Source organism: Crassostrea angulata, chromosome 3, assembly GCF_025612915.1.
Source record: "Crassostrea angulata isolate pt1a10 chromosome 3, ASM2561291v2, whole genome shotgun sequence".
Lineage (NCBI taxonomy): Eukaryota > Metazoa > Mollusca > Bivalvia > Ostreida > Ostreidae > Magallana > Magallana angulata.
This window is the reverse complement of record NC_069113.1, coordinates 28,721,114-28,735,976: the sequence shown is the minus strand read 5'-3', so window position 1 is coordinate 28,735,976 and position 14,863 is coordinate 28,721,114. Positions and strand designations below refer to the sequence as shown.

Sequence of the window (14,863 nt, the reverse complement as noted above, 5' to 3'; positions counted from 1 at the left end):
TGTTGCAACAGCAGAAAAAAACTATTTTTTGTATTGTCACATTTCTTTCTAGAACACATTCTATCCACCAATTAATGAAGATAAAGTTTAAAATCAATATACGTCTAGAATTTATATTTGACAACAAGTACCTAAATTCTATAAAATAGACTATAAACACGAGGCACGATTTTTACTGCGAAACTGAAAGGGTCAAATAAAACCACGTGGTCTAAAATTTAAATGACAATAACATTCGCAGGGGTGAATAGCTGGCTTTGGGTTTTGCTAAAACTCGGAACGGAAACGTAACAGAACGGAAAACGGAAAATATCATATCACGTTTATCGCTGTAAAAGGGTATAGACTGGTCAGAAACGATTTACTTTGTATCATTTAGTCATATCTAATGAATGATTATCAACATGTTGCTGTCTTATTGATATTCTTATGAATGTCTATCAAATATAGCATTGTAGTTGAGTATGAAGCGGAAAAAAAATCAAATGTATACGAATTGCGAAATATTTACTTATTTTTCTTATATGGTATTGCTGGCATATCAGCATAACGTACGCAGTTAGTGAAAGCAATTCATGTGTTTTATGAGTATTTTTATATTTCAAATATGATGTATATACTTACATCAAATTGAATATTCGGTGTTCTATTATAATACGATCTTAAATCATACAGACGATACAGTATCATTGAGATGAAGAAAAAAAACCCCGTACGACTGACTACATTTAAAATTAAAATACATTAACCAGAGACATAAATAATATGTTATCTATGTCTCTGATTAAACATTAAAATACCCGGTACTTAGTGAAACTATTATTTTAAGCAATGCAATTTTGTTTACGTTTGCATTACTTGCTTGGCAGTTGTTCATTCCTGCAGCTTTATAAATATGATCCGAATAGAGAGCTCTAGACGTTGCCTGCTCTGATTTTCCGATTATAAATTGAGACTTTAGTCTGTCGATCCCAAAATATTCACTCAGCACATGTGGACGATTTAAAAAAATACACATACCTGCAATTGAAATAGATGTTGAAATGCAAAACCACGTAGACTTCTTTATTTTCAGCTGTGTATTAAAACCAGCTGATGAGCTAGATAAGACGTTATAAAGAAAGAATAATGAGAATTTTTAATGCTTCTGAAAGAGAATCGCTTGAACCCTGAGGTATATATAAATATGGAGCTATTCTGCAAAACGTGAATCGAGGATATTTTGGGACAGAATATAGTGGCCAATGCATGTACTTTTAATTTTGAGGAAATAATTATTCTTGAATAAATAATTTAATATTGCTAATCTTTCAAAAAAATTCAAAAATTGCATAAAGTATATCGTTTTTAGCATGACTAACAAATCTATGAAGTAAATAACATTAGATAAGATTTTCCGTTCCGTTTTCCGTTCCGCGTTTTAGCAACACCTATCTGACATTATGCAAATTGACAAATGTAAAGTCTACAAGTTTGTCGAATTTTGAAATGACCTTATATGGCAACTGCCTTACGGCGGGAAAAGGCATACTGCAATCGCTGGAATGGACAAAGATAATCGTAATATTCATATAAACTGTTGCAATAAGTTTTTAATGAACGACACTTTTTCTATCGAAAATACCGGTATCATTTTTGGAAAAATTATGGAGTTATGATTGAAACTGGACAAAACAGGAGGGGGTTTATGTATATGAAAATCGTTATCGATGTGATGAATGCACTAATTTCTGTAATGCCTGATATCTTATTTCTCTAAAATAATTTGATATGTAATTTAAACTTGAATATAAGTGAATGAGTACTCTTCTCTAGAAATGAGACAGATCAAGAAATTCCCTAGGAGGTGAATATATTATGAGCGGCTTTGGGTTTGGAGACCGCCGTGAGTTCCCATGTAGCTCCATTGCTTGTGAATTCTAAGAATTTTGAGAGAATTTTAACCGGGTTTTCCAAAGGAAAAATCCGGTTATTGAAATAGTGAAAATGGCGGTCGGGCGGCTGGCTGCCAAAAAAGGTACCAATTACTCCTCGTACAGTGTCAAGATAGGAAGTTGTTCTTTTGCAGATCAATTGTACACATATCAGAGGTGTACAAATTGCTAGAATTTTGATATCTGATAATTAATGAGAAAAAAATACCAGCTGTTTAACTTTTTGGGTAAATTTATTGCATTAGAATACCCCATTTCTCTGGATAGGTAGTATTTATCAATTCAGGATTGACAAATTGATTATGGATACTGTTCACACAAAAGAAAACCCGGTTTGCTGTCACATTTACATCTTTTCTCTTTAATTGTTAATTTTCTGAATGTGTTAGAATTAAACGATCGCGACTTGCAAAGATTTGATAATTTTTCGCGAAAAGATGTTGTAACTATACATTAATTTTTACTTTTGATAAATATCAAAATGATTTTGTTGTGCAAGTGTATAATAAGAGAATTATATAAGAACTTTTATCATAATTAATTAAAGCACAACGTTTTGTTAACAATTAAAAGGTTTTGAAAGGTAAACAGTGCATGTTCACAAGTGGCTGTAAAGCTGTATCATATATAATAGCTCTCCGGAAATTTTTTATCAACCAACTTCACTAAGTGAGTCTGTATTGAACCGACATTCAGGACGTCATACTCACATCCCGTAATACTGGTAATTGCTTGAAATAAAAAAAAAAACCAATTTTCACCTGCATTTTTCCAGATTTATTGCCGACAATGCAAAATGAAACATATTTAGAAATAATTTATACACATTTTAATTTCACGACAGTTAGCCTTTTTTCGGAATTTTTATTTATTTTCTAAAAAAGGGGGAGGGTTGTCGCTTCTTATGTCTAATATTATTCAAAATCTCAATACCAATAAACCCAATGTCTTAAAATAGTGTTTGTTTTTCTCATTGATAACTTTGCAACTCAGCAAATATAAGACCAATTGGTCGATCCTGTGTAATTTTTCGCCGGGGGGGGGGTGTCTTGTCCCAACTTTGTGGTAGCGATAGAGATGTTAAAAAATTTTCTTTATTCAGCCGAGCTTTAACAAACTTTATATTTATACTTTATACTTTAACAATTTGTTGCTTGTACTCTAATAAAAATGCGTGTATATCTATTTATATGTATATCCAAACAAAGTCATTATATTTATTTTATCTAAAGCCGATCGAATTCCTCACTGGCATCTTGATTATACAGAGATAATATGAGAATACATTTTTTTTAAATTTATTCCGTCCCCATTCCGGCGATTACGGCATGCCTTTACCTGCAGCTAGCCTTTTCTATCGGCGACGTCACTGTTTCCATATATGGTCATGTCAAAATTCGACACACTTGTAAACTTTACATTTGTCGATTTGTAACATGTCAGCCGTGCTATAAAACGGAGATACAAATGCAATGACTACAGATAGAAAGTGTGTATTATAGCGAGCGCAGCTCGCCGGCGCGTAGCGCCGGCGAACGAAGCGAGCTCTAAGAACCAGTGTGCGCGGGAACTAAACCTACAGTTCATCAAACCAAGGGCGCTTTCCATTAACGTTGCCTCGCCGGCGACGTAATCGGGAAACGGTGACGTTAATGGAACGGTTGGCAACGTCACAATGATCCATCGATGACGATTGCATCTTAAAACTAATACTTATCTTAAAATTTGATCAAGAAATTTTGGATTTTTGCAGTTTAAATGTATTTCAATGTAGTAGGACAAATTGTAGTTTTAGAAAAACTGGTTTTGTAGAAGATGATAACTTCAACACCATATTGTTTCCTAATCGGCAACGGTATATTGCGTTGCCACAATCGCTTGCCGGCGACGCGCGTTCCAGCAATCGGCAACAAAGGCAACTCCGGCAAATCGGGCGATGTCGGTTAAATGGAAAGCACCCCCAAATTTTTGTCTACGTCCCATAATGCTCTCTAATATTTTCACCCGTGGTGCTATGCCAAAAATGGCCGACTTTTAACTCGTGATTTACGGTGTCTTAAGGTTTGGAGACACGTTTTGAGTACCGCATATGCTTTGGCGAGACTCAAGAGATTTGTTACATGCTTCCATACTATTACTTATTCAATAGGTTTGTTACTGACTGTGTACAGAAATTTGTGGGGTCGGTAAAGTCCTTTTATGGACTTTACCGATCCCACAAATTTCTGTTCACAGTCAGTAACAAACCTAATAAGTGTTTTGTTTTGTCGAGGACCTAAAGTTTGATATGTAAACAAACAGAAGATAATACATAATATTAAAATTCATAGCTTAATTCTCTAATTTTTTACCTTTCTCGTCAGTCGTCTGTGCAAACCTGGATGCCATATTGTAGGATCATAATATTACGTCACGGGCAAAGGGGGGTCACTCTAAATATTTTGGGGCTTAAAACTCAAAGGTATGGTTGAACATTTGTGTAAAAAATCAGCTTGAATAACGTTACGTCCGCCATGTTGCCGTATAAATTTTGACGCTTGTCGTGTAAAGGAATTTATAAGGCAATCACGTGACGCTATTTATCCAATGACGTCGAGACATTCCAGTCCGAGGCAAAACAAATTCATATATTGAGTCGAGATACGTAAACTGAGGCCGCTTTCCATTAACGTTGCCTCGCCGGCAACGTTATCGGGAAACGGTGACGTTAATGGAACGGTCGGCAACGTCACAATGCTCCAACGAGGACGAATGCAGCTTAAGGTAGCTCGCGGGTTTACCTGCTTGTGAGAAAACCTACCTTGAAAATTTGTCCACGTGATCCATAGGTTTTATAGTTTTATTTCTAAAATTTATTTAAGATTCGTCTGCGCGGTAATAATGTTATTGTGTTTCAAATACAGTGTCATTAATAAAATCAAGCAACGCCATTTCAATGAAATATATAGTAAAATGCACATTTTAACCGAGAAACGCATTACAAAACTATGCTCCAAACTTTTAAACGATTCAGACGAAATTAATCATACTCAACACAAAAACAGAGGAGATAATTATGAATCAATTCATAAAAAAATATTAGTATGTGTTCTCGGCCAATTTTTGGCAAAAAAACTTTTAAGATTTAAAAGATTTCTCAAAACCTTATATTTTCATTACGACGTTAGCCTGACGTCATCATTTCCTTACTTCTTAGAACACCAAAATTGGAATGCATTTATTGATAAGACTATAGTTGTTTAACACATTTTAGAACATGTAAATGCTTATTAGACATTATTGTGAATGTTATCAAATGCAGTTAATGTAAGGCTGTAAAGATACAGAAAATTGCTATTTTTGTTTTTATGAAACTCTGAGTCAATCAATGCAAAAATAAAATGGTAGGCAACTACTGACATTATAAGTAAGTAATCGAATAAAACAGTTATCTCAAGCCAAAAGAAATTTAAGAATATAATCGGTAGTACAGATTACGGAAGTTATAATTGTAAAAAAAAAAGCGAAGTTAATGCATTCATTCTATTTTAAAACATGACTTTAAATGTAAGAGTTCTAACGCACACTCATTCTTTATCTTTATAGAACAAAATGTGACAATGTATGTGACATCTTTAAATTTTCAGCACCTGACATTATAAATCTTTGTATAAACAGTCATAAACCGCATATAAGCTTTTTAAAGTATTTTCTTTTATACTTCTAAATATCTCATTTGTCATTTTAAAAAAAAATATGAATTTACTATGACGGTCAACTCTTTACATCGATTCCTATTGTGACGTCAGCAAACCCGCGAGCTACGTTAAGACTGATACTTATCTTAAAATTTGATCCAAGAATTTTGGCTATTTGCAGTTTAAATGTATTTCAATGTAGTAAGACAAATTGTAGTTTTGGAAATACTGGTTTTGTAGAATATGATAATCTCAACACCATATTGTTTCCTATTCGGCAACGGTATATTGCGTTGCCACAATCGCTCGCCGGCGACGCGCGTTCCAGCAATCGGCGACGAAGGCAACACCGGCAAATTCGGCGATGCCGGTTAAATGGAAAGCACCCCTAGACGAACAAATCATGGATGACGTCACAGTGCTCTCGCGCTATATTTCCCGCGATAAATTTAGAGGTGGATCAAACATCTGTAATGAGTGTACTGGCTATTTCAGTAAAGACTGCGATACATGCCTCATTGACAATTGATTTGTTTTTAATTTTTTTAATATAGAGATTACTAGTATATAAATAAATACTAGCAAGAGCCATACTTTACTCCATTTTTAAGCTAATTGTGCATGCATATGCAGGTAAGTATATGAGTAGGGAGGAAATAAACAATAGGACATTTTCTCTCTCTCTCTCTCTCTCTCTCCTCTCTCTCTCTCTCTCTCTCTCTCTCTCTCTCTCTCTCTCTCTCTCTGAGTCTGAGTCTCAGAAATCTGAATAATTCGCCGATGTAGAGCTTTAGGGGTTGAATTATCCGAAGTTTAGGACAGAGTTAAGTTGTTTGACGCCAGTTCTCTTGATTGTTATTGATTTAATTGCCAGGTCAAACCAAATATCGGCACGACAGCAGATTTTTGAAAAATCGCGTTGCATTCCTGAGCGAAGCTCATGGCAGGGTTTTTACTTATTTTGACTCTAGGTATTATTTATTGATAAGATTGCCGACTCCTGTGGTTATATGAACTTATGGGACCGACGAGCATTCAATGCTTATATGAACTTTCTCGTGACGTCACAATCATCATAGCACGCGCTTATTGCTTGTCGCTAGGACATTTGGTTGGTACGTGAATAATTTAATTCTGGTTGTAACGCGCTTTCTGATTGGCTAAAAAATTATTTTATATCGTATAAAGAATGTTGCCTACGTCATAGTAAGACTAAAGTCAAAAACGCATCAATACGCCTGACGTTATGTTTGAATTTTGTACAGTTTTACGTAATTTTAAAGGTCAAATGACCGTTTTTATCTACAATGAAGAGTAAAAAAATTAAATTATAAGAAATGAATTCAATATTTATTAGTTTTATACGATGAAAAATGGTTGGAAACAGTTTTCGCTTTTTTATAAACCGCGTAAACTGCCCCAAACCATTTTATATCGTATAAAACAAATAAATATTGAATTCATTCCCTAATTAAATCTAATTATAAATTGATTAAATCCTTCAGGATTTGATCACGTGACCAACCAACTTCATATCCCTGTGAAATTTTTAAATTGCTGTTTATTTCTTAAGTAAAGCTAGATTTCAGCATTCAAATATTAAGAGGAGTGTAGTTTTACCTCAACAAAGGTAACGTCATCACTGTCGTTGTCTATGATGACGTAAACCATCACCATGGTGAACACCGTCCTGAAGCCAAAAAGGATCAAGAAACACAGGAACGACAAAAGAACCACACTGACTCTTTTTGGGACACTCATTGTATATTGTAGTAAACCGCCTATTGATGAATATTTATTAAAAAAAAATCAATCCCAAAGCATGGAGTTACTTAAATTTCTAAACGTTATAGGGTTAACGTAGATAATGGTCTTTTCAAAGTCAAGATTTTAAAATTATTTTAAGGTGTGTTTTAAATAAAAAGAATATAAGTTTTTAGGCGTTCGTAGTTAATTCAACTATGTTTAAGGTATGTCTTAAATTAAGCTGTACATACCTGAAGAAATGTTCCCTATCTGCTCCTGAGGTAAAAACTGTACTTATGATCTCGGCATTGTTTAATTACTCGAGAACAGAATACAGGTGCCGTGTGCAGGTCAGCATATCAGCTCATATAACGGTATACTTCTACATTGTGATACAAACACTAGTAAGAGGCAAAGACAGTATTTTATCTGCGTCTCTTTCGAGATACATGTAATCAATGCGGGGACATATTGGTACATTGTTAGCGAACACAGAGCCTTTGTGAACGATCCGGGTCGAGTTTTAGTACAGGAAATACTAGTAGATAGATAAAAATTTGAAAGGCTTGTGAAATATATTTTCCAGTTCTGCTTTGAATGGTTTATATTGTCTTAGTGTAAAAGTTGAGTTTTGATACAGAAAGTCATTTCTTTACGAGAATTTTCTCAGAACAAATTAGACAAGAATATCATGGTGGAAAATTTAGGGTGATATGTGTTAATGCTCTACTTGAATATTTATTTTCTACAAAGCTCACTCCCTTCATATCCGCACATGAATACATGAATGAATATATTTCATAATTAAAACGAACCACATCTATATATATATATATATATATATATATATATATATATATATATATATATATATATATATATATATATATATATATATAGATGTGGTTCGTTTTAATTATGAAATATATTCATTCATGTATTCATGTGCGGATATGAAGGGAGTGAGCTTTGTAGAAAATAAATATTCAAGTAGAGCATTAACACATATCACCCTAAATTTTCCACCATGATATTCTTGTCTAATTTGTTCTGAGAAGCTTCTGCAAAGTACTTTTATCAAACAAATATCGCGGATTTAAGAAACGAATTAGCGCTTTTTTTTGTTTAAAATTTGTCACATCTTAATTCCTATGTAAATTAAATAAATTTCGGAGATGCATAATTATATAGGTACTTAATTATTTCATATTATATTATTGTAAGTTGTCATCTTGGTTCAAACTCTGAATGTCTACCACTTCACTCTCATATTTGTCATTTCGGGGTGGTTATCGAAATAAAAAATTGAAAATGAAAATATAGTTTTTGCAATAATTTCTCAATAATCAAGATCAAGAATGCTTATTTAATTTAAGGTTAAGTGATCGAATGAATGTTAGTTTAAGATAGTGGAGTGGAGTTTGTTCTGACTATCTTTACTTATATGATTTATGGTTACAATAATTATTAATAAAGTGGATTAATTTTGATTCTAAAAAATGTAGATAAATACAATGTTTGATAATTTACAAGTTTATATGTATGACGCTCAAGGTGTTAAGCATTTATTTAAATCATTCTGTTTCTTTACTGGCAAATGTCATGTTATTTTAATACAATTATATCAATAATATTGAATGCCGTCAAAAAAACCAATATATTGGCTGTATAAAAATTCATTACAGGAAATGATACATGTATGTCCAACACATGAAAGCTCATCAAATGGCGAATTGTGGTCATTTGACCGGTACACTTGTTCCTAATCCGACATACAAAATGTAATGAAGATTTAAAATCATCCGTTGATTTTTTAACTTAATTAAGCCCTTTTCGTGTTTTTTGCTGGCATTATCTTTTATTTGAATATATGCAGAGCGACACTACCATTCTGTGATGTTGTGTCATAGGTAGATCCATAAGTCGGTTTGTGTACCTTCACTTTCTGCAGCCACTAGTTTCTCATAAGCCGATTGAGCCCATTCCTGCTGTTTTCCCGATCCAAAAGTGGTGTATAATATAACATAAGAACGCTTGCGTATTTATGGAATGCCATAGCTGCCTTAAGGTCAATTTCATATTATATGAATTGGTGTATTTTTTATATGCAATAGTAATATCATTATATGCAGTGCTAACATCATTATATGCAGTGCCAACATCATTATATACTATTATTTCACCATTATATTTAGGGGTAAAATCTGTATATGAAGAGGTAACATTATTACGTTATGTCGTAAGATCATTATGTGCAGTAGTTTATTCATTATATGCTATGAATAAATCTTTATATGATATGATAAACTCATTTCATACAGAGCTAAACTCATTATGAACTATTGTTCAATCGTTATGTTATATGGTACACTCTTCATGTGCAGTTGCAAAATCCTTTTATGCAGTGCAACTTCTTAACATTAGGTGATAAGTTCATTATATGCAGTACTAACATCATGTTATGGTGTATTAAAACCATTATGTATGGTGGTAAAACCTTTATGTATTGTGGTGAAAGCTTTACATGCAATTGTAAATCCTTTATATGATGTTACAATTTTATAATATGCCGTTGTTGAGTCATTATATTATGAGGTCAGTTCTTTACATGATGTGATCATTTCATTATATGGAGTGGTGACTTCTTTATATGCAGTCGTAACTCTTTATGATGAGGTTGTAAACTGGTTCTCGCTGAAAAGTTTTAATGGGGAGGAGATCCAGTTTTACTTTTAAAAAGATGCCGCGTTCATTGTGACGATGCACATTTCCTGGTCAACTTGTCGTTTGTTTTGAAGAGAGAGAGAGAGAGAGAGAGAGAGAGAGAGAGAGAGAGAGAGAGAGAGAGAGAGAGAGAGAGAGATGTGTGATAAATCGAATGAATTTTAGTAGAGTACGCGTTTAATTTTAAAAGTCAAATAAATTTCAAAAAATGTTTGAATTTTGTAGAAATTTAATACCCCCCTCTGCTTCTAGATCCGCGCATACAGTTAGGAAGATCACTTTATGTATCTTGATATTAACATAGAACAATTTGATTTCTACTTGCTATTGTGTTTTAAACAATATATGTAATTCTTTGAAGCTTTTTGAATTAATAAATCTAATTCTGTCTCTTCAAAAACGTTTAAATTGAGGAGTTACTTTGCTCTTGATTGTTATTTAAAATAATTTTAATAGCATCCATATAAACCGTGGTGCTTGGAACAAACTTATCCGTATTTTGCTGATTCATACATTATTGCACGGCTTGCTTTTAACGATGTCGAACAATGTGTATATATATTTTGAAAACGACATTTTTTACAAAAAAAAAATACATTAACTTTATCGATTAATGCGTTACTTCCTCGTTCAGCAGCAAGTATTCTAGCTGCAGACCTGTAGCTCTCTGGTTGAAAAAATTCGGAATTTGTCTATCCGAATTTTTTCAACCAGAGAGCTACAGATCTGCAGATACAAATATTTAAAATGTGAACAAAGTCGGTAACGTTGAAAAAATCAGCCCACATGTAAAATATTACAATGACAAGCGTTTTGAAACTTATTTATCCCGACATCATTTATTTTCAAAACCATCGGAATAGGGGTATTACCTTTTCAAAAATTAATTTAAAAAATACCAAGCTCGGTGATTATTCGGACATCCTGCGTAACCACTCGGCTATACTAGAAACGATGAAGTTTGCTAAGATTTAAAACACCGTTTTTTAACTTCGGAGGTTTTTTTTTCGAAGTTTAATCTTTAAAAACATGCCTCTTTGAAACACAAATCGGATATGCCTTGAAACCAGTCACATTTTTCAGTGAAACCATTTTACAATTTGTTTAATGCATGGGGGTCTTGAACGGGGTGGGGGTGGGTCGCGGGGAGGACCCCGCCCCAGAAAAATTAAAATTTCTTAAAATGTCCATGAAATTACCAAAAATTTGCCTCGGACCCACCTCCCCCCACCCCTTCGACAAACTTCAGTATTCATCGTACCCCCCCCCCCCCCCCGAAAATTTTGTACTGATCCGCGTATAAAATGGACCTATAAAAATGATATGACAATATCTGCAACAGCTTTATGGAAAATAGCACAGGAACTGCAACACCTTCTTTGTTGGATTTAAAATACAAAAATACATACCCGGTGAGCTTAAATTTTATTAAGTGGATGAAACAACCATAAAAAGAGGTTAAGACCAACCAATTTCTTTATTATTTCTTGAAAATCAAATTAATTTTAAGAAAAACGAAAAATAATTTTTATTTATGTCTATGAATAATAATCTGTCTATTCCTTTTGCGTTGGAGGCATTAATCAGCGAGGAGTAGCATCTACCTGGTACATTGAAACAAAGGTCTTTCTACTTTGATTTTGAAACGCTTGCTTCATTTTTTGTAATTTCTTTTACTCTTAAATTAAAAGCATACTCTACTAATAATAAATAAGATTTTTCACACAAAATGGGTTCAATGATTGATATTATGATATCGATGTTAAAGGACAGATAAACTCTCTCTCTCTCTCTCTCTCTCTCTCTCTCTCTCTCTCTCTCTCTCTCTCTCTTCAAAACAAACGACAAGTTGACCAGGAAATGTGCATCGTCACAACGAACGCGGCATCTTTTTAAAAATAAAACTGGATCTCTTCCCCATTAAAACTTTTCAGCGAGAACCAGTTTACAACCTCATCATAAAGAGTTACGACTGCATATAAAGAAGTTACCACTCCATATAATGAAATGATCAGATCATGTAAAGAACTGACCTCGTAATATAATTACTCATCAACGGCATATTATAAAATTGTCACATCATATAAAGGATTTACAATTGCATGTAAAGCTTTCACCACAATACATAAAGGTTTTACCACCATACATAATGGTTTTAATACACCATAACATGATGTTAGTACTGCATATTATGAACTTATCACCTAATGTCAAGAAGTTGCACTGCATAAAAGGATTTTGCAACTGCACATGAAGAGTGTACCATATAACATAACGATTGAACAATAGTTCATTATGAATTTAGCTCTGTATGAAATGAGTTTATCATATCATATAAAGATTTATTCATACTTATTAAACTACTGCACATAATGATCTTACGACATCACGTAATAATGTTACCACTTCATATAAAGATTTTACCCCTAAATATAATGGTAAAATAATGGTATATAATGATGTTAGCACTGCATATATAATGATGTTAGCACTGCATATAATGATATTAGCACTGCATATAATGATATTACTCTTGCATATAAATGAAATACCAGTTCATATAATATGAAATTGACCTTAAGGCAGCTATGGCGTTTCATACGTATTGGGGAGATTTACTTTGCATCCTGTGAAGTATATAACAAATTAATCATAGTTCATATTTTTTCATCATTTATTTCAAAAAGAAAATTCATAAGTATTAGATAAAGGAATCATTTTTCGGCATCTTTCAATGAAGACATTTGTGGATACACATACCTTCTATTCCAAAACCTGCAAAACCGTCTTCCATGATCAACAGAATACATGCTACGGTCACAGGGGCTAAGCCCGTTTTAACATCCTAATTTCAATGTAAGCATAAATAAAGAAAGGGGTCGAACTCTGACCCAGATAAAAAAAACAAACTACCAGCTCGCTTCAAAAGCCTAATAAATCAATCAATCAATTTGTATGTAAGCAGCATACGTTTGATGTGAGATTTTTAAAGATTAGTGTGAATGTTTCTCGACTTGTTGCTATACTGCTGTTGTCATAGGCAAAATCCCATCGTGAGCCTTGGACCGGTAAATGTCCGAGTAAAAATAAACTGGCGACTTCGAGAAAATTATGACGTTTATCTCCGCTATTTTAAGACGCATCAACCCACAAATATGAGGGACACAGAGTTGAGACAGGTTATGAAATTTGGCATTTTTTGCATATTTGGCCCCGCCTATGGCCCTTGGGGGTGGTAGAGCCATGAATTTAACAACTTAGAGACCGTCTTATAAGTAAACATCAATCTGCTTATATCAAAGGAGGATACATCGGGATAAATGCTCGAACCATACATGATATATTTGACTTTTGCGAAAATGAAAATTATAATGAAATTCTTCTTTTCCTTGATTTTAAAAAAGCATTTGACTGTGTTGAATGGAATTTTATTTTTGAAACTCTCTAAAGATTTAACTTTGGTGATAACTTCCTCAGCTGGATATTCATACTCTATAACGAACCAAAATTTAGATTAAAAATAACGGATGGATTACAAAAAGATGCTCCATGAATAGAGGCATTAGGCAGGGATGTCCTGTCTCCGCTATAATATTTCTTTTTGTAACGGAAATACTATCTTTAACCATTATGGAAAACAAAGAAATTACTGGTTTCAAAACCCAATATATGACAAAAGAAATAAAATTGATTCAACATGCAGACGACGCTACATTACCGCTTAGAGACAAACAATCACTAAAGGCTGCGCTAAAATGTATAAATAGTTTTGGTACGATATCTGGCATGTCGTTAAATATAGATAAAACAGAATGTATGCTTCTTGGTGACTTGGAAGGAACAGAAAACACAATACATGGAATTAAGATCAACTTTGATTGTACAAAAGTACTAGGTACATATATTGGACACAACAAAGAAAAGTGTATTGAAAAAAATTGGGGAAATAAACTGAAAGAACTAGAGAGACTTTTTGAATCGTGGAAAAAAAGAAAATTAACTATATTCGAAAAAACATGTATTATTAATAGTTTAGCTATCTCCAGATTGATCTACAATATATCAATATTACCATCCCCAAGTTCTGTTATTATTTAATCTATAAATAAATTGATTTTCAATTTTATCTGGAATAAAAAGGATCGAATAAAACGAAAAACACTTATCGGAGATGTAAAATATGGCGGAATAGGAATAGTAGATATAGAATCAAAATTCAAAGATATTAAAGCATCTTGGATATCTTATATATTAAACGGTGAAAATAACTTGCTCTATTTTCTAGAAAATTTCAAACTGAAAGATGATGACATACTTTATATATTACACACAAATAAATGATCTGCAAAACCACTTTCTCCTAAAAAAGCTACCAATATTTTACAGAGAGATATTTGAAGCATTTAGTTATTTCCAAACCACTAAAGAGGCAAATGCTATGTCAAACCCTGAATTTTTACAACAGCATATTTGGGGCAATAAAATGTTCATGTTTAAAAACAAAACACTTTATTTTCAAAACTGGTTTAATAAAGGTTTGAAATATGTCAAAGATATTGTTGACGAAAATGGGCTAAAACCACTGGAATTCTTTTTGAATATATTAGCCCAAAAGAACAATTTAATCTGTGAATATTTTATAATGAAAAACGTATTTCATAAATTAAAAAAAAACAGTTTGACCTAGGTCTGGCTAAACATACGACTGTTATTCACAGACCGCAGTTTCTATTTCATGGTAACATATATGAATCGATAGGTGATAAAAAAATGTAAATTTTA

The 14,863-nt window shown here is 33.0% G+C and overlaps 2 protein-coding genes across 5 annotated transcripts in view; one reads left to right on the top strand and one right to left on the bottom strand.

The window, feature by feature from the left end:
• LOC128175360 (vesicular glutamate transporter 3-like) overlaps window positions 1-14,863 on the bottom strand; it is a 42,924-nt gene that overhangs the window by 20,241 nt on the left and 7,820 nt on the right. For 2 of the 3 annotated variants that reach the window (XM_052840924.1, XM_052840926.1), the window contains 2 exons: window positions 7,609-7,739; window positions 7,232-7,392 (listed from right to left, as the gene is read on the bottom strand). In XM_052840924.1, coding sequence (XP_052696884.1) covers window positions 7,232-7,372 — 141 coding nt within the window. In that variant the 5' untranslated portion in view covers window positions 7,373-7,392; window positions 7,609-7,739. Of the gene's footprint in view, window positions 1-7,231; window positions 7,393-7,608; window positions 8,033-14,863 lie in introns of those variants that run through there. The other variant, XM_052840927.1, reaches the window with a different exon arrangement.
• Window positions 1-14,863, top strand: part of LOC128175359 (uncharacterized) — a 60,891-nt gene that overhangs the window by 38,643 nt on the left and 7,385 nt on the right. The gene's annotated exons all lie outside the window — the stretch shown is intronic.